General features: G+C 42.7%; 1 protein-coding gene across 1 annotated transcript in view; it reads right to left on the bottom strand.

Moving 5' to 3' along the window:
* Positions 1 to 19,456: 19,456 nt before the first annotated feature.
* The window catches only part of CLRN1 (clarin 1), a 39,387-nt gene continuing 38,484 nt past the window's right edge, over positions 19,457 to 20,359 (bottom strand). The window contains exon 4 of the mRNA XM_025376639.1: positions 19,457 to 19,477. Within this exon, the coding sequence (XP_025232424.1) occupies positions 19,457 to 19,477 (21 nt within the window). The remainder of the gene's footprint in view (positions 19,478 to 20,359) is intronic.

Genomic DNA, 20,359 nt, shown 5'->3' with positions numbered 1-20,359 from the left:
CTCTGGTCCTCCGTTTAATTCTCAGCAGCAGATGAGAAGGTAGGGTTACATCAAGGCAAATTGTGGCCCATAGGCTAAATTAGTTCTACTATCTATTTATGTATAGCCTGCAAGTTAAGAGTGGATTTTACATTTTTAAATAGTTGGAAATAAAATCAAAAGAATTCATAACATAAAATATTCTATTTTACAATATAACATATAATTATGTAATATATTTCATGAAACTTATATAAAATTCAAATTTGTGTCCATAAACAAAGATTTGTGAAAACACAGCCACACTCATTTATGTGTTGTCTGCGATTGCTTTCACGCTCAACAGCAGAGTTGAATAGCTGGGACAGAGACTGTATGGCCTGCCAGGCCTAGAATATTTACTTTCTGGCCCTTTACAAAAAGTTTGCTGATCCCTGAGTTAGATCATCTCTTAGGTCCCTGTAACTTTATTTTAAAAGTTGACTAATTCTCAGCACAGCTCCTTCTCAACCTGAGAAATTTCAGGCTGTAGGTGGACCAGGCCTGGGCTGCTCCTAGAGGGAATCTGGTAGCTCTGCCAAGTCTTGAAAAGGACTGGGAACTGTGTTGGCCAGAGACAGGATCGGATGTTGAACTCCAGCCCTCCTGTTCTTGCTCTGGGTCAACCCAGGCCTGGGAACCGGGGTGATGAGCCATGAGCTTGCCCTGAGAGCTGGGGGCTGCAGTGGTTGTGGACTTAGGATGTTGCTGTTGTGACAGAGAGATCCCAAGGAACAGTGACTTAAACAAGCTAGAAGCATATTTATCTTTCCAACAAAAGTCCTGGTGACTTATATACTAAAAAAGACATATCAATTGATTGCAATGTAGGGAATTTATTTGGATCCTGCCAAAAAAAAAAAACAAAAAAAAACTATGAGATAATTGGGGAAACTTAAACACTGTATTTTGATAATAAAGAATTATTTATTTATTTTTAGGTGTGATAATGTTATTGTCATCATGTTTTCAAAAGAGAGTCCTGAGAGACATACTACAATTTTATGGATGAAATGATGTGATGTCTGAGATTTGCCTCATGATAATCCAGATGAGATGGGTTGGAAGTTGGTGAGGCCACATGGATGAAACAAAATCATCCAGGAGTTGGTAGTTGAATACGTGTAATGGGTACCTAGGATTCATTACACTACTTTCAATAATTGTGTGTATATTTGAAATTTTCCATAGTAAAAAGTTTAAAATATTTGATGTCCATAACCAGTGATTAAAAATTTATACTTTAAAGAAATTTAGTCTATGAAAAAGCTCACATAAGTGCCAAAAATATACCATTACAATCATCATAGCTGGATTTACAAAATACCTGAGAACAAGTTTCCATATGAGAAAAAATTTCCTGAAGAACAGTTGTGTCAAAAGTTTCAAGCATTTAAAAATTTTAATTGATGGAATATACATTATTAATAATTTTATTATTGATATATAGTCATTTGTAATTTTTACATAAAGAGCAGATAATTTTTTTTTTTTGCTTGTTGACTTTTTTTTATTATACTTTAAGTTCTAGGGTACATGTGCACAACGTGCAGGTTTGTTACATATGTATACATGTGCCATGTTGGTGTGCTGCACCCATTAACTCGTCATTTACATTAGGTATATCTCCTAATGCTATCCCTCCCCCCGCCCACAATAGGACCCGGTGTGTGATGTTCCCCTTCCTGTGTCCAAGTGATCTCACTGTTCAATTCCCACCTATGAGTGAGAACATGCGGCATTTGGTTTTCCATTCTTGCGATAGTTTGCTGAGAATGATGGTTTCCAGCTGCATCCATGTCCTCATAAAGGACACGAACTCATCCTTTTTTATGGCTGCATAGTATTCCATGGTGTATATGTGCCACATTTTCTTAATCCAGTCTGTCACTGATGGACATTTGGGTTGATTCCAAGTCTTTGCTATTGTGAATAGTGCCACAATAAACATACGTGTGCATGTGTCTTTATAGCAGCATGACTTATAATCCTTTGGGTATATACCCAGTAATGGGATGACTGGGTCAAATGGTATTTCTAGTTCTAGATCCTTGAGGAATCACCACACTGTTTTCCACAATGGTTGAACTAGTTTACAGTCCCACCAACAGTGTAAAAGTGTTCCTATTTCTCCACATCCTCTCCAGCACCTGTTGTTTCCTGATTTTTTAATGATTGCCATTCTAACTGGTGTGAGATGGTATCTCATTGTGGTTTTGATTTGCATTTCTCTGATGGCGAGTGTTGAGCATTCTTTCATGTGTCTGTTGGCTGTGTGAATGTCTTCTTTTGAGAAGTGTCTGTGCATATCCTTTGCCCACTTCTTGATGGGGTTGTTTGTTTTTTTCTTGTAAATTTGATTGAGTTCTTTATGGGTTCTGGATATTAGCCCTTTGTCAGATGAGTAGATTGCAAAAGTTTTCTCCCATTCTGTAGGTTGCCTGTTCACTCTGATGGTAGTTTCTTTTGCTATGCAGAACCTCTTTAGTTTAATTAGATCCCATTTGTCAATTTTGGCTTTTGTTGCCGTTGCTTTTGGTGTTTTAGACATGAAGTCCTTGCCCATGCCTATGTCCTGAATGGTATTACCTAGGTTTTCTTCTAGGGTTTTTATGGTTTTAGGTCTAACATTTAAGTCTCTAATCCATCTTGAATTAATTTTCATATAAGGAGTAAGGAAAGGATCCAGTTTCAGCTTTCTACTTATGGCTAGCCAATTTTCCCAGCACCATTTATTAAATAGGGAATCCTTTCCCCATTTCTTGTTTCTCTCAGGTTTGTCAAAGATCAGATGGCTGTAGATGTGTGGTATTATTTCTGAGGGCTCTGTTCTGTTCCATTGGTCTATATCTCTGTTTTGGTACCAGTACCATGCTGTTTTGGTTACTATAGGCTTGTAGTATAGTTTGAAGTCAGGTAGCGTGATGCCTCCAGCTTTGTTCTTTTGGCTTAGGATTGTCTTGGCAATGCGGGCTCTTTTTTGGTTCCATATGAACTTTAAAGCAGTTTTTTCCCATTCTGTGAAGAAAGTCATTGGTAGCTTAATGGAGATGGCATTGAATCTATAAATTACCTTGGGCAGTATGGCCATTTTCACAATATTGATTCTTCCTATCTATGAGCATGGTATGTTCTTCCATTTGTTTGTGTCCTCTTTTATTTCACTGAGCAGTGGTTTGTAGTTCTCCTTGAAGAGGTCCTTTACATCCCTTGTAAGTTGGATACCTAGGTATTTTATTCTCTTTGAAGCTATTGTGAATGGGAAGTTCATTCATGATTTGGCTTTCTGTTTGTCTGTTACTGGTGTATAAGAATGTTTGTGATTTTTGCACATTGATTTTGTATCCTGAGACTTTGCTGAAGTTGCTTATCAGCTTAAGGAGATTATGGGCTGAGACAATGGGGTTTTCTAAATATACAATCATGTCATCTGCAAACAGGGACCATTTGACTTCTTCTTTTCCTAACCGAATACCCTTGATTTCTTTCTCTTGCCTGATTGCCCTAGCCAGAACTTCCAACACTATGTTGAATAGGAGTGGTGAGAGAGGGCATCCCTGTCTTGTGCCAGTTTTCAAAGGGAGTGCTTTCAGTTTTTGCCCATTCAGTATGATATTGGCTGTGGGTTTGTCATAAATAGCTCTTATTATTTTGAGATATGTTCCATCAATACTGAATTTATTGAGAGTTTTTAGCATGAAGGGCTATTGAATTTTGTCAAAGGCCTTTTCTGCATCTATTGAGATAATCATGTGGTTTTGGTCTTTGGTTCTGTTTGGTTCTGTTTATATGCTGGATTACGTTTATTGATTTGCATATGTTGTACCAGCCTTGCATACCAGGGATGAAGCCCACTTGATCATGGTGGATAAGTGCTTTTTGATGTGCTGCTGGATTTGCCAGTATTTTATTGAGGATTTTTGCATTGATGTTCATCAGGGATATGGGTCTAAAATTCTCTTTTTTTGTTGTATCTCTGTCAGGCTTTGGTATCAGGATGATGCTGGCCTCATAAAATGAGTTAGGGAGGGTTCCCTCTTTTTCTGTTGATTGGAATAGTTTCAGAAGGAGTGGTACCAACTCCTCTTTTTACCTCTGGTAGAATTCGTCTGTGAATCCGTCTGGTCCTGGGCTTTTTTTGGTTGGTAGGCTATTAATTATTGCCTCAATTTCAGAGCCTGCTATTGGTCTATTCAGGGATTCAACTTCTTCCTGGTTTAGTCTTGGGAGAGTGTAAGTGCCCATTTCTTCTAGGTTTTCTAGTTTATTTGCATAGAGGTGTTTATAGTATTCTCTGATGGTAGTTTGTATTTCTGTGGGGTCGGTGGTGAAATCCCCTTTATCATTTTTTTTGCATCTATTTGATTCTTCTCTCTTTTCTTCTTTATTAGTCTTGCTAGCGGTCTATCAATTTTGTTGATCTTTTCAAAAAACCAGCTCCTGGATTCATTGATTTTTTTGGAGGGTTTTTTGTGTCTCTATCTCCTTCAGTTCTGCTCTGATCTTAGTTATTTCTTTCCTTCTGCTAGCTTTTGAATGTGTTTGTTCTTGCTTCTCTAGTTCTTTTAATTGTGATGTTAGGGTGTCAATTTTAGATCTTTCCTGCTTTCTCTTGTGGGCATTTAGTGCTATAAATTTCCCTCTACACACTGCTTTAAATGTGTCCCAGAGATTCTGGTATGTTGTATCTTTGTTCTCATTGGTTTCAAAGAACTTATTTATTTCTGCCTTCATTTCGTTACGTACCCAGTAGTCATTCAGGAGCAGGTTGTTCAGTTTCCATGTAGTTGAGCGGTTTTGATTGAGTTTCTTAGTCCTGAGTTCTAGTTTGATTGTACTGTGGTCTGAGAGACGGTTTGTTATAATTTCTGTTCTTTTACATTTGCTGAGGAGTGCTTTACTTCCAACTATGTGGTCAATTTTGGAATAAGTGTGATGTGGTGCTGAGAAGAATGTATATTCTGTTGATTTGGGGTGGAGAGTTCTGTAGATGTCTCTTAGGTCTGCTTGGTGCAGAGTTGAGTTCAATTCCTGGATATCCTTGTTAACTTTCTGTCTCATTGATCTGTCTAATGTTGACAGTGGGGTGTTAAAGTTTCCCATTATTATTGTATGGGAGTCTAAGTCTCTTTGTAATTCTCTAAGGACTTCCTTTATGAATCTGGGTGCTCCTGTATTGGGTGCATATATATTTAGGATAGTTAGCTCTTCCTGATGAATTGATCCCTTTACCATTATGTAATGGCCTTCTTTGTCTCTTTTGATCTTTGATGGTTTAAAGTCTGTTTTAGCAGAGACTAGGATTGCAACCCCTGCTTTTTTTTTGTTTTCCATTTGTTTGGTAGATCTTCCTCCATCCCTTTATTTTGAGCCTTTGTGTGTCTCTGCATGTGAGATGGGTTTCCTGAATACAGCAAACTGATGGGTCTTGACTCTTTATCCAATTTTCCAGTCTGTGTCTTTTAATTGGACCATTTAGTCCATTTATTTTTAAGGCTAATATTGTTATGTGTGAACTTGATCCTGTCATTATGATATTAGCTGGTTATTTTGCTCGCTGGTTGATGCAGTTTCATCCTAGCATCAATGGACTTTACATTTTGACATGTTTTTGCAGTGGCTGGTACCGGTTGTTCCTTTCCATGTTTAGTGCTTCCTTCAGGATCTCTTGTAGGGCAGGCCTGGTGGTGACAAAATCTCTAAGCATTTGCTTGTCTGTAAGGGATTTTATTTCTCCTTCACTAATGAAACTTAGTTTGGCTGGATATGAAATTCTGGGTTGAAAATTCTTTTCCGTAAGAATGTTGAATATTGGCCCCCACTCTCTTCTGGCTTGGAGAGTTTCTGCCAAGAGATCTACTGTTAGTCTGATGGGCTTCCCTTTGTGTGTAACCCGACCTTTCTCTCTGGCTGCCCTTAACATTTTTTCCTTCATTTCCACTTTGGTGAATCTGACAATTATGTGTCTTGGAGTTGCTCTTCTTGAGGAGTATCTTTGTGGCGTTCTCTGTATTTCCTGAATTTGAATGTTGGCCTGCCTTACTAGGTTGGGAAAATTCTCCTGGATGATATCCTGCAGAGTGGTTTCCAACTTGGTTCCGTTTTCCCTGTCACTTTCAGGCACACCAATCAGACGTAGATTTGGTCTTTTCACATAATCCCATATTTCTTGGAGGCTTTGTTCATTTATTTTTACTCTTTTTTCTTACACTTCTCACTTCATTTCATTCATTTGGTCTTCAGTCACTGATACTCTTTCTTCCAGTTGATAGAGTCAGTTCCTGAAGCTTGTGCATTTGTCACATAGTTCTTGTGTTATGGTTTTCATCTCTATCAGTTCTTTTAAGGTCTTCTCTGCATTGATTATTCTAGTTATCCATTCATCCATTCTTTTTTCAAGGTTTTTAGTTTCTTTGCACTGGTTACGTAGTTCCTCCTTTAGCTCTGAGAAGTTTGATCGACTGAAGCCTTCTTCTCTCAACTCGTCAAAGTCATTCTCCATCCAACTTTGTTCTATTGCTGGTGATGAGCTGCATTCCTTTGGAGGGGGAGATGTGCTCTGATTTTTTGAATTTCCAGCTTTTCTGCCCTGCTTTTTCCCCATCTTTGTGGTTTTATCTGCCTTTGGTCTTTGATGATGGTGACGTACTGATGGGGTTTTGGTGTGGGTGTCCTTTCTGTTTGTTAGTTTTCCTTCAAACAGTCAGGACCCTCAGTTGTAGGTCTGTTGGAGTTTGCTTGAGGTCCACTCCAGACCCTGTTTGCCTGGGTATCAGCAGCAGAGGCTGCGGAAGATAGAATATTGCTGAACAGCAAGTGTTGCTGTCTGATTCTTGCTCTGGAAGCTTCGTCTCAGGGGTGTACCCCACCGTGTGAGGTGTGAGGTGCCGGTCTGCACCTAGTGGGGGATGTCTCCCAGTTAGGGTACTCATGGGTCAGGGACCCACTTGAGCAGGCAGTCTGCCCGTTCTCAGATCTCAACCTCCATGCTGGGAGATCCACTGCTGTCTTCAAAGCTGTCAGACAGGGGCATTTACCTCTGCCGAAGTTTCTGCTGCCTTTTGTTTAGCTATGCCCTGTCCCCAGAGGAGGAGTCTACAGAAGCAGGCAGGCTTCCTTGAGCTGTGGTGGGCTCCACCCAATTCGAGCTTCCCGGCAGCTTTGTTTACCTACTTAAGCCTCAGCAATGGCGGGCGCCCCTCCCCCAGGCTTGCTGCCGCCTTGCAGTTAGATCTCAGACTGTTGTGCTAGCCATAAGGGAGGCTCCGTGGGTGTGGGACCCTCTGGGCCAGGTGTGGGATATAATCTCCTGGTGTGCTGTTTGCTAAGACCCTTGGTAAAGTGCAGTATTGGGGTGGGAGTTACCCGATTTTCCAGGTGTTGTGTGTCTCAATTTCCTTTGGCTAGGAAAAGGAATTCCCTTCCCCCTTGTGCTTCCCAGGTGAGGTGATGCCTCGCCCTGCTTCAGCTCTGGCTGTTCGGGCTGCGCCCACAGACCAGCGCCAACTGTCTGACACGTCCCAGTGAGATGAACCCAGTACCTCAGTTGAAAATGCAGAAATCACCCATCTTCTGTGTCGCTCACGCTGGGAGCTGGAGGCTGGAGCTGTTCCTATTCAGCCATCTTGAAGAGCAGATAAATTCTTATTCCCTGATCAATTATACCTACTTTTTTTTTTTTAAGATGGAGTCTCACTCTGTTGCCCAGGCTGGAGTGCAGTGGTGTGATTTTGGCTCACTGCAACCTACGCCTCCTGGGTTTAAGCAATTCTTCTGCCTCAGCCTCCTGAGTAGCTGGGACTACAGGTGCATGCCACCACGCCTGGCTAATGTTTGTACTTTTAGTAAGGACAGGGTTTCACCATGTTGGCCAGGATGGTCTCTATCTCTTGACATTGTGATCCACCCGCCTCAACCTCCGAAAGTGCTGGGATTACAGGCATGAGCCACCACACCCGGCCAATTATACCTACTTTTTTTTTTTTTTTTTTTTTTGAGACGGAGTCTCGCTCTGTCGCCCAGGCTGGAGTGCAGTGGCCGGATCTCAGCTCACTGCAAGCTCCACCTCCCGGGTTCACGCCATTCTCCTGCCTCAGCCTCCCAAGTAGCTGGGACTACAGGCGCCCGCCACCTCGCCCAGCTAGTTTTTTGTACTTTTTAGTAGAGACGGGGTTTCACCGTATTAACCAGGATGGTCTCGATCTCCTGACCTCGTGATCCGCCCGTCTCGGCCTCCCAAAGTGCTGGGATTACAGGCTTGAGCCACCGCGCCCGGCCTACTTTTTTTTTTTGTATTTCTAGCTGGCATATTAATCATATAAGCATTTAGCAATTATGGGATGTTTACTATGACACCATGCATGATTATTATTTCTTTACTATGACTGCTATGAAATTATTTCTTAGACTTGAAAGTAAGTCTGGGTTGACAGGATTGGTGTGATGGTTTCTCAGTTATGAGGCATCTAGGCTCCTTACATTCTGTAGCCCTGCCATCCTCATACTTGGCTTGCATCTCATGGTCCAATATGGCTGCTTTGTTTCCTGCCATTAACTCTGCATTCCAGAATATAGAAAGGGGAAAGGGAGAAAGGACGTGACCTATAAGGGCATGACACAGAATTTGTATATGTTACTTTTGCTCACATCCCTTAGGCCAGAATCATGTGACTGCTGGTTGCAAGAGAGGTTGGAAATGTAGCCTTAGGTTGGACAGCCATCCATTCTACTAAGAACACTGTTACTGCATAGGAAAGGGAAGATAACTGGTGGGGGGCCATGAATAGTCTCTGCCTTGGATGCCTTACAGAAGTGCTTACGTGTGGACTCCAGAAACCTTCCTCTTGATCTGAGCCTATTTCTTGCCTTTCCCTTTCTTCCATCTATATTCTTGTCCTTCCTCCCCTTCTCCCTGCCTTCTCATCAACAGCTTGGTTTGGGGGCCCAAGTAAGCATATTCATTCACTCCTGGTGGTTCTGATATGGACACCCATTCACCTATTGCTAATGTATTTCTACTGGTTCAGTCACTTGTCCCCCATACCCACATTCACATAATTGGTTTTGCAGCCCAGGAGATGTGGATAAGTCCTGCCTCACTTATTTAGTCTACTTGCGACCTTGGGTAAGTTGACTAACCTTTGTAAGCCTCATCTTCCTCCCTCTGAAGAAGGCATCATTGCATCACAGCAGAGTCCCTGCTTAGCCTACCTTATGTGACCATTGTAAGGATTCAAAGAGAGTCATGGAGACTTGGGGTTTGCAAAGGGTGAGGAGCCACGTGGCTGGGAAATAGGGCAGGGAGGGTGCTCCAGTGTGCTGTGTACTTTTCCCCAATCTGACCAGCTCCTTTCTCACAGAGGGAGCCCCAGGAATCTGCACAGGACCCCAACCCTGACCACAGTTCATTGGTTCAGGCATGGACTCTTATCCTTCACAAGCTTGATTATTTCTTTTGGAGATATAGCATTTTGACTTAAGGGTCATATAACGATGACAGAGTCCTACTAGTGGCTGAGGTCTGTAGAGAAACCACTGACATACCTGGGGTACTAGAGTCTTCCTTCCCGACTCCTGGAGGCCAAAAGTCCTCATACTCTGAGAAATACCTTATTCCTTCAGTACATTCATTTCTTTGCTTAAATTTGTTAGAGTAATTTCTCTTTCTTACAAGAGTCTTAAGTAAGCAATTTTATTATTGGCAACATTGACAAAGTTTAATATTTGGTGCTTTAGTCTTATAAATCTGTGCCCTTTTCACCCCCTCAGGGTGAAAGGTAAATTGGTTTCTTCCTCGTTTCCATTCTCTTTCTCCAATCAAAATTAGTCATTCAAAAATATTCCAACAGCAATCATTGACACTGTAAAAAAAATTGTGAATTTGTAGATCTCTGCCTCTCCCAGAGTGACTGTGTAGCCTTAATTCTATTACATAATAAAATATATGTTTCCCTGATAAAGAAATTGTATACATTGGGAAAGAGAGGAGGAAGTGGAGTTTCTGAAGAAAGTGAAGAGCTTTCAATCCCCTACACCTCTGCTTAACATCATGTGATGCAGGGGGGCTACCTAGTTTGCTTGTGAGCTTGTCCACATAGGGGCATCCTCACAAATGTAAGTAGCCACATCACACTGCAGTACAAAGCAAGCTTAGCTACAGTGTGTGAAGGCAGAAGACCTGGCTCCTTGACCCCACTCTACTGCATTCACCTGGCTATTGCTCCTAGCCCTTTGAGGCACCACCCAAGCATTTTGAACTCTTGCATGAAATCTCCGATTGCCTCACTGAACTTTGGGTCCCACTTCTGATGCTTCAGTTCTACCTTTGGTATTCTCACCCATCATCCACTTGTAACATTTGGGTGGCTTGTCTGTGCGTAATAGAATTTTTTTTTCATTGAACACTCATTAAAAACCGCAAGACAGATTTTATTAGGTTGCTGCAAAAGTAATTGCAGGCTTTGGCATTGAATGTAATGGCGGAAAACACAATTAACTTTTGCACCAACTTAATATTTGAGCTACTGCAGTAGGAGAGACTTCAATTCAGAACAGAGCTTGACTTCAAATAGAGTCTGTTCCTCACTCTTTACGTTTGGTCCATCAGCAAATCTTGACTGCACATTTCCATGATACACATTTCTGTATCCATCTACTGTCTGAGTCCGACTCTCATAATCTTTTGGGTGAGTTTCTGTAAAATGTTCTCATTGGTTGATCAGGTTCTGTTCCTATCCCTCCTCGACAGGCCCCAGCATGTTGTTCTGTAATGCAGATCAGACTATGTCATTTCACCTCAGTGATCTGCTGGATAAACTCTGACACGCAGAAGACCCACCTTTCCAGGGTGTGTGCTTGCATCCTCTGTGCTGCTGCCACAGAGTTAGCCTCCATCAGAACACCGAGCACCTCTCTATGGTTGGATAGATTTAAATCAGCATTGCCTCTGCTTTCCTCAGCTCTATCAGCTTGCTAAATCAACACGGTCCTCCCTAGGTGTCAGGATGATACTTCAGCTGAAGGCAGTGATTAATTTGACTTAGAATCTGGAGTATTTGCAACTCATGAGGTACTGAAGATATAGCTTTGAACTTCTGAGCAGGGAGCAGATTTGGAAAGCCCTCAAGGTGCCCTACAGAGAAACTTCCAATTTCTCAAGCAAGCCGTTTTAAAAATATGATATAAACCTTTTACTGCTTAAAGGAAAAAAGGGAAGTCATGCTAATATAAAAGAAGAAGAAAAAAGGGAGAAAGAAAGCTTAACAATGAATAGGGCATAATGAGGCTTAAAATACTGACTGCTCATCTTCTTGTCTTCTTGGTCTGCATGGTGGGACCGTGTACAAAACGGAGTTGCAAATGTCCACCTGGTTATGGTGGGCCCTGGACCCCTCTGCTCACCACAGCACAGCAGAAATAAATGCTCCTATGATGCACTGTACTGTCTGGTGGTTCAGTGCTCCCAAGGAAGCACAGGATTCCTTGCAAGCATTGACCCTGTAGAGATCTTTTGGGTGGATCCTCTTTCATGTAGTGGATAATCCAACTGTGGATTGAATCCTGACTCTACACAGTGTGGGCTGGGGACCCTTCTGGATGCATTGATAAGACATTAATGAGAGCTGATGGGCATGAGGCTTCTCCTTTTTGGTCACACAAGGAAATGTTGTAGCTAGGTACCTGGAGAGGAGAAAAGAGGGACCTGTGACAAGAGAGAATGCAAGCAGACATGTGGCATCTCAGACAGAAGCAAGGTGGTTAGGGGCACAGAAGACTGGGAGTGCCATAACTGTGGGAGGAGCTGTTCTCTACCACGACCCCACTCTACTGCAGGCCTCAGCATATTCTAGAACCCTGGGTTGCAGAGCATCCCTCAGTGAACAAATCCTTTGCTTCAGCCAAGCAATCTTCTCACAGAAGCCTCAGGATCAGGTCAGCTGTGAGCTGCCTTGGTGTGGAAACTGGGATGACAGACTTGTTCCTGGGGACACAGGAGGATTTAGAAACTCCCAGAATGGAAGGGGAGGCACTTGGGGAGTGGACAGGGCTGGGGAGCAATGCCTTGGTTCTCTACTTGGAGGGGCTTGTAAGAGCCAACAAAAATTGGAAATTAAGGCTGGTGTGACGGCTATTTATGTGCATATATATGGGGGCAGTTTGGACACATTTAAATTAGTTTCTGATAGGTAAACAAAGATAAGGAAAAGTTCAGTGACACCCCAGGCTCAGAACTGGTGAGAGGAAGAGTTTGGGTTTAAACCTAGTGGCCTTTCCACTTCATCAAGCTGGTTTAACTTGAATTTACTTACTGAGAAAACAATCTGTACTTTAGTAGCAGTATAGTTTCTGTGATTTTTGGAAACTGATTTGAGTTCTAAGAGCAGGGGCTGTGCCCTGTATTTTTCTTTCATGCAGGACACATGGTTGAAGCTTAATCAATATCTTATGAGTCATTTGATTCATTCATTACAACAAGCATCAGCATCTTCTCTTGAGTGCTGTGGGCAGTTACTGGCAAAGGATCAGGAAGATATGGCAGGACAATAGATCTTATGACTCAAAATAGTCACCTGCTTCAAAATGAAGGTGTGAAAGCTTCATCAGATTTAGAGTTAGATGGAAATTAAGGAAAATGGCAATGGCAGGAAGCTGACTGTGTATGGGAACCTCAGCTGAGGTTGGAAACAGTCAGTTCTCTGCAACAGAAAGGAGGATTGAAATTGACCCATAGTCATTCAGGTTTGTAAGTGCTCAGCACATGTGAGGCATTGTTCAAGGGAAGAGGATTTAGCAGTGGACAAAACAATTTATGTGATGTAAAAGCATTTTGAGAAATGGGTTATAATTTACTTACATTTCTTCTTATTCTCATGTAGCTTTAGTACTGTATGATGGTAAGATTTGGATTTGTAAAATTTGTATCCCTTGCTCTAAAAAACTTAAAGCAACTTACAAAGGTGTATGTGATTCTTGGAAAGATTATAAATTAGGAGTTGAAAAGATAGATGAGTAAGAAAAAAAATGGAATAAAAAGCAGCAGAACCTAACTGAGCCAGGAATAAAGCTAGTTCTCAGTACACAAAATACACCCGTGAAATTCTAGATACTGCCACAGGTGAGCCACAGATGTCACCTCAGGCTTTGCAGTGACTACTCCACAGTGAGTGATGATATGATCCATTAAGACAAACACATAACAACAAAAACAAAACCTTTCTTTGGCAGAAGAACAGCTAATGCCTGATACTGAGACCAGAAGGCAATATTTCTAAGTATCCTTCAGAATCAGGATGCTCTGTGGCGGTGCTACAGGACTACGTCATGAGCAAAATGCCACTCATGAGGCTGGAAGAGGTGTCACTTTGAGTTCAGTGGTTGAATCTTTGTGAATTGATATTGAGTCTCCAGAAAATAATGAGGGACAAGTATGCCATGGTGTAAAGTGAGTCTGTAGATTCCTGTGGCAGACATTGCACATGTCTCCTGAGCAAAAGAATGTGTTGTGATTCACAGAACAGCTGGGGGTAAGGCGAGAGGGGAGAAGGTGGCTTGATGTCTGTGTCCTACAGGGAAATGTGAGTTGTAAATTTGATCAGAATAATCTCAGCTCAGCCTAATTGGTTTGCCCTGTTCCTTACATATGTGTGGGTTTGGCCATAGGTCTGCTATAATGTGGGTGAGGGAAGACCAGGGAAAGGATGAAAACCCCTGTTAGAATAGAAGAGACATCTAGAAATATTAATAAAACTGCTTTGTCTACTCACTAGAAACCATCTAGAGGGCTTTTGTTTTAAATTAAGGAAGTATCAGTCACTCAACTGATATGTTGAAGAATGAGATACACAGAAAAAGTTTAAACCCTATGGAAAAATCTCAATGTCTTTCTCTGATTTTATAAAACAATAAATTGGGTTAGAAATTGGGAAGACAACTTGGTCAGTCATGATAAGGCGTGAAACTGTATATAAAGACTCCTATAAATGTTAAGGTATAGTATGCAGAATCACATTTTTATTTTACCAATCATTATGGACAGTTTTGGGGTATCTGCCAAGCTTCACATCCTCTTCTGTGAGACCCCCCCAACAAACACACACGTGCACACACACCTGCATGTGCACGCACACACGTACTGTGCACCGAGGCCCTGCAGACATGACTCATCCCCCCCTCACTTCAGTTGTGTGGAGCAAGGGTGGGCACCTGATCAAGGAGAACCGATCCAGAATTGGGCAGGACCATTGTGATTGTCCCTCCCCACCTGGAATTTGGAAATGGGCAACAGAGAGATTGAAGGATTGGAAGCTGGTGCTGAATCTAGGGGATTAATGTAGGCCTCAAGCTGAAGAGGTTTTTCCCCCTCATGCTTTGAAAACGCACAGAAATCTGGTATGCAGAGAGAGAAGTGAATTGTTCAGAGGCACAAAGAAAAACAGGGGCCAGAACCATGTGGTCTTAGACACACACACACACACACACACACTCGTACATTCACACCCGCATGCATACCATGCCAACACAGTGGTAAGGGGAGGAGTGGGAGGGAAGGGAAATTTACTTTCTACTGACTTTCCAGCTCCTGGATCTACCCCTTCGTGAGGCCTGAATGCACTTACTCCCCTAGTATCCTAGTGCCATAGGAGATGCTGCTGTATCTTTCCACTGGATCTCTAATTCTCATTCTCTCGCTCTTTGCTTAGGATGGTTTAGGTGGATATTTTCTTTCATGTTAAATACTTCCTGACCAAAACATTAAGTAAAATAGGAAGCCTTTCCGTTGTGGTAAAGGATGGAGAGGTAATTGACAGGACATGCGTGCATTTTCTATTTTTTTATATTTACGTATTTTTCAAAGGACATAAGCATATTGTGTGGGGTGGAGGACATCTATGAAGTTTGTTAACTGCTTACAAAAAATCAGAAGGAGTTTCCAGTTGAGAGTTACTGCGCGCGGTGGAAGGATATTTCACTGGTTCTTTTGGATATGCTCTCATGCTCCCCTGTGCTTGTTTTGCTTCCTTATACTCCAGAAACCTCTGCTCAGTCCAGGTAACTGCTCATCAGCTTTGTGGAGAAGTGAGTGACTCTGGATCCAGGGAATAAAAGTGATTTTTAAGTTCAATAGTCACGAGTTTAGGTTTAAAACTGCGACATTCTTGCAGGATAAGTTTGTTTTTGTCTCCAAACTAGCTAGAAAATACCAAGGGCTGGAGATGGGCAGAAACTTAAGAGGAGGTACCCCTAGAATAAACCTAGAATCTCTGCTAGAACAAGTACCATTGTTTTCCAGCAGGAGAGGACGTTGGGGAAACTGAGTCAGCGACCAATGCCTCCTCATTTCTGCCCAGGAGAGGACCAAGTTGACAGCACACAGCAGGTCTCCTGTCCACCAACCTGCAGGAGAAGCATTTCTCTGGGCCTCAACATGTAGTCTGACGCAGGACTGCGGCAAATTCCTCATCTGAATGCCCCGCCCCTTCGGGAGGAGGGAGCAGCCACGCCTTCTAGAGGGAACCCTCCCAGATTCGGATGGTGATGGAAGCCTCCCTATCTCCCAGCTGCTCTTCTTGATACATTGTTTTTAAGTTTTTTTTTTCAGTATTATTTAATTAAGTAACAGAGTTCTTTCAGCATTTTGTGAAAATTGAAACTCTAGGATTTTTTTTTTTTAATGATTTCCTTTGTTACAAAATTTCATCAGATTTTCCTGTTATGGGCAAACTTAAAAAGCCTTTTTCTTAATACTATACTGAAGTTTTAAACAGAAACTAAAGATAGAAAGTCTTAGAGGATATTATTCTCTGTTCTCAACCAAAAATCAAGAAAAAAATATATTCTTACCCTTTTTACATTAGCTGTCCCAATATTTGGTGCCTTACACACAGCTGCATCTGTAGGAGATGCAAGATAAATCCTTTTTGCATAACGAAAAAGGGTTTATTAACCCACATTTGTAAAGAATCTTGAAGGACAGCAGCATAAGCAAAAGTGTTTATTTAGTCTTTACTTATTTATGTAGACAATTCACTCTCCGGTCTTCATTTCAGTGGGTGATGGGTAATGTGACCAGAGGGCCACAAAAGACAGAGGCCCAGAGAGGAGCAAGTGGAGATGCTGCGAGGTGCACTGGAATAGACTATGCCTTGGGAGCCTTAGAGAAGCATCTCCCTGGCAGACAGCAGAAGAGCTTTCTTGGAGAATGGGGTCTTGTTGGCTAGGCTAGGCTAAATTAGGCTAAGCTACAGTCACAATCACCAAAAATCAGTGGCTTTACAGAGAAAGTTTATTTACCACTCTTGTACTCTAGTGCAGCCCGCCCCTGCTTTAGATTCCAAGGCTGCATGCAGCACCAGAAGAAGAGAGAGCTGGAGGATTGCATGGGATGTTTTTCAGGGCCAGGCCTGAAAGTGGCACAGGTCACTTCAACCAACATGTCATTGGTACAGCCATACTCACTTGGCCCCAACTCCAAAGGAGACTAGGAAATGTAGTTTAGTTGTTTGTGTGCCAGAGAAGAGGAAACTGGTGAAGAACACACAGAATTTCCGCAGGGGAGAGGGTGACTGCAGAGGAGAAGGGCAAAGGGGGCAGATATATGGCAGCTATATGAAAGTCTATACAGCTGATTCTCTTGGAGCCTTTGGCCTGGGATGTGCAGCAGACACCGTCCTTCCCTATATTAAGGCACACTTTTCGTTACACTTGGCTAAATAGAAAGATGGCAGATTTAAGTGCAAATCAGACAGCCATGGCATCCTGGAATCCACACCTCTGGATTAGCTATGCTACACATTTTTGCACAGGTAAAATTCATGATAAATTGGAACCTGAGGAGAATGCAATGCCATACCCTGAAATTGCATGTTTCCGGTAGGGCACTGGCTTGAATTACTTGAGGGGCCCAAGCCTCCTCCTCCGTGCACTCTCTTCCAAACTATACCAGAGGAGAGAGAGAACACTGCTAGCAGGAACTCCCAAGTCTCTCACTCTTCTCTGCAATCAGGTTTGTGGCTTACAGTGGGAAGAGTGGACTTTTGCTGAGTGAGGGGCGCACCTACTTGTAACTCATTCTGGCTACTGCTTTCAGAGTGGGTCAAAATCCCTCAGACCAAGATTCAAGCAAAGAAACAATTTCTTAAGACGCTTGCCTTTTAACTGCATCATAGTTATGCCTCACCTCACTTCCACCCTGGGGTCTCTATAAGCATGGCCTGATACTGTCCACTAGGACTGGCAGGGGAGAGTCTGAAGATTTCTGACTTGGGTCTTCAGACTTTCCAAATAGGCTCGTAAATCCCAGCTCTGAGCTGTGACACCCATGGATGTGTCTGGTTGCCTAAGTGTGAATTTATCACTAAGTCTGAAATCAAAATATAATTTAATTTGGTTTACATCATTATTTACAGGAGCAAGAGGGCTTTTTCCAAGGGGGGATTTTGGCCCAGAAGCAGAGATCCCAGTGCTGCCCAGTCTTTCTGTCTACCCTTTACTCTAAACTGACCGGCATTACTGTGTCCCTTGTCACTGATGGAGGTGGCCCATCAGCCCTGAGCCAGGACCAACTGCCATGTTAAAGGGGCTTGAGAATGGGCACATCTCTAGAGCAGATACCGGGCACTGAACTAGTACAGGCCCCAGGATATCTAAATAAAAGAGACCAGGGGCAGCAAGGCAGTTAGAGAAACATGGCCAGGCTTGAAGCAGCATTTCTATTATAGCAGCTGCACTGTTTTAACTACACTGGATCTTACTGGAAGGGGAGAGGGGGAGGAAAATTGAGAGGGAGGTTAATCTTTCCCCCACCCTCACCCCACTTTCCACCCTCTGGAGTCTATCCCTAGGTTCTATTCAGGTTTCTCTAGGTAAATGGTTGGGACAAATATCCATTCTAGTAGCAAGCCACGCTTACCTTGGAGCTGGTGCACCCTACTGCTGCCAGTGTGCACCCTCTGTCTCCACCAGGGTTAAGAAGGGGTGGTGGTCTCCTTCTCCTAGCCTCTTACCAGGTAAAGGAACAGAGGGAGAGGAGAATAAAAGCACTGTCCCTTGCCTTGATTGTGTAAATGTATGAGACTCTGGCCATGTTGAGAGGCCCTGAACACCTGGAATGTGACATGGAAGCAGCTTCCCTGGAGGAACAGATGGCACCACAAGAGCAAAAGACCTTTGCAAACTGTAAGAGCCCAGATGTACGCAGTGCCCCTCCTCTTCATTCTAATGCACCATCTGCACCTGTTTCTGCTTCATTCTGAAGCTTGCTCCTCTTCCGGTGAACACATCTTGCCTTGGCTGGGTCCAGCTGGACGAACCTAGGACGGTGTTCATACATTCTTCTTGCCACTCTTTCTGGCAGCATCATCAGCACTGATGTTCTTAATGATGACATGAGGGTGTCTGAGACAATGAAACAGGCTCCCCACCTGGCATAGTGTTTGCCTCCCCAGGGCCAGCAGGGGGCCCCGTGACCTTGTGAGAAGGCTCCCTGACACCTTGGGAGGGAGGGCCGGTCCCAGCAAAATGAATGTCATTCCCACCGAGCAGGAGCCACGAACCAGCGTCCTGGCCAGACCCCTCTTCTAAGGGCTCCCCATAGGCCTGGGGACTAGGCGTTGCATCTACGAGAAGAGAGGGAGACGGGTGCGCTGCTGGTGCCAGGTTGTTTCCTGCTTTATTTTGTGTGCTGTGTGCTCTGCAGGGACCTTTTGAGCGTCTGTCACAGTCCTGCTTCTCCTTTGCAGCCAGGGAACATGGTGGGTTTGCCTCTTAGGTCCTCATTAGATTTTTCAGCAGCTGCTCCAGCTTTTCTTTCTCTTTTTACAGAACAGAGAACAATTGGAGATTTGCTTTCTAAAGAAAAAAGGCTGGTGCTTGAAGGAGTTTTTCAAAACTCCAAGAAGACAGAGAGGGATCCCATGAGAGTGCAGAGGGTACCTGGTCTTGGGCACCTCCAGCCAACTCCTCACACAGGAGATGGTCCTTGTCCTCCCAGCCCACTCCTCATTTCCAGTGCTTTTGTACTGGACCATTTCAGCTGTAGACTTGCAGAACTGGGCTCTAGCCTGTTACCAAAAAAAAAAATCCCCTTTGCGGCTAGACTGAATTGTAGTCTTCTAGAAATTCTCCAGGTGTGTTTTCTGATTTAAGGGGAAAAACCAGCATCTGGAAACTCGGTGTGTTCTGATGTCTGCTGGCAAACAGCAAATTGACACCAGAGTAAGTTATTTCTCAGGTATATGGTTATTTCATCCTTGTAAATAGTTCCAAAGGGAAAAGGTGTTTTATTTTAAGGAGCACTTTCAAACCTATTATATGAGGGCTGCTGAGTAACCAGCATCTGTGGTCAGAGGCCTGGTGATCTGTTTGCTGTCATTCTCTGCTTTTTCGTTGGTGCTTTCTGGAGGACAGCAGGTTGAGGATGAAGGAAGGGTCAGTTCCAGGCTCAGCTGTGGCCTTTAGTCAGCTGCAGATCACTTTGATGGGTAATTCAGGGAAAAAAAAAGTTGACCTGGGTCATGCTTGGTGACAGCCAGACCAAGACCAAGATGACACAGTGATACCATCATAATCCCAGATTTAATATAATTTTCATAATTGCATATTAGTACTCAAGACACTATAGCTAGAAAAACAGCCCCCAATGAGTCATTTTTGCATCAAGTGTACTCGTAGAGATCATTTTTCATGATTCCTCAGTGGTCCCAGCAATTATCTTCATTGAAAGTACTGTCGTGAATGTAACTGGGACTCAGGCACAGGAGGAAAAATACCCTAAGCTTGGTTCTTTCTTGTTTTAGAGTTTGCAAATTTTGACCAACAGACATGGTTAATAAGACTATGCTTTTAAAAAACCTATATTTTATATTTATTTTATTTTTTAATTTTGTTAGTGACAGGGTCTCACTATATTGCCCAGGCTGGTCTCAAACTCCTGAGCTCAAATGTTCTTCTGACCTTGGCCTCCCAAAGTGCTGGGATTACAGGTGTGAGTCACCATGCCTGGCCTAAGACTATACTTTAAACAAACTTTTTAAAAAAGTGGGTTGATACATTTTATAGATGTTCATTTAATACACAACTGTTTTAGGAAAGCGATTCCAGGTCAGTTTTCTGAAATCTGTGGCAACAAATGTGTGGATATATCAGAAATAGTATTTGTTTTTATTAAAATATATTCCATGTGCCTTTTGATTCCTTTTTGATGGAAAGGCATCTTACACTTTCATTTGTGTGTATATATGTGTGTATATGTGTGTGTGTATGTGTGTGTATATTATATGTGTGTGTATATATATGTGTGTGTGTGTATATGTGTGTGTATATTATATGTGTGTGTATATATATG

This window comes from Theropithecus gelada, chromosome 2 (assembly GCF_003255815.1).
Source record: "Theropithecus gelada isolate Dixy chromosome 2, Tgel_1.0, whole genome shotgun sequence".
NCBI lineage: Eukaryota > Metazoa > Chordata > Mammalia > Primates > Cercopithecidae > Theropithecus > Theropithecus gelada.
The sequence above is the reverse complement of the archived record's forward strand: the minus strand, read 5'-3'. Positions and strand labels throughout refer to the sequence as shown.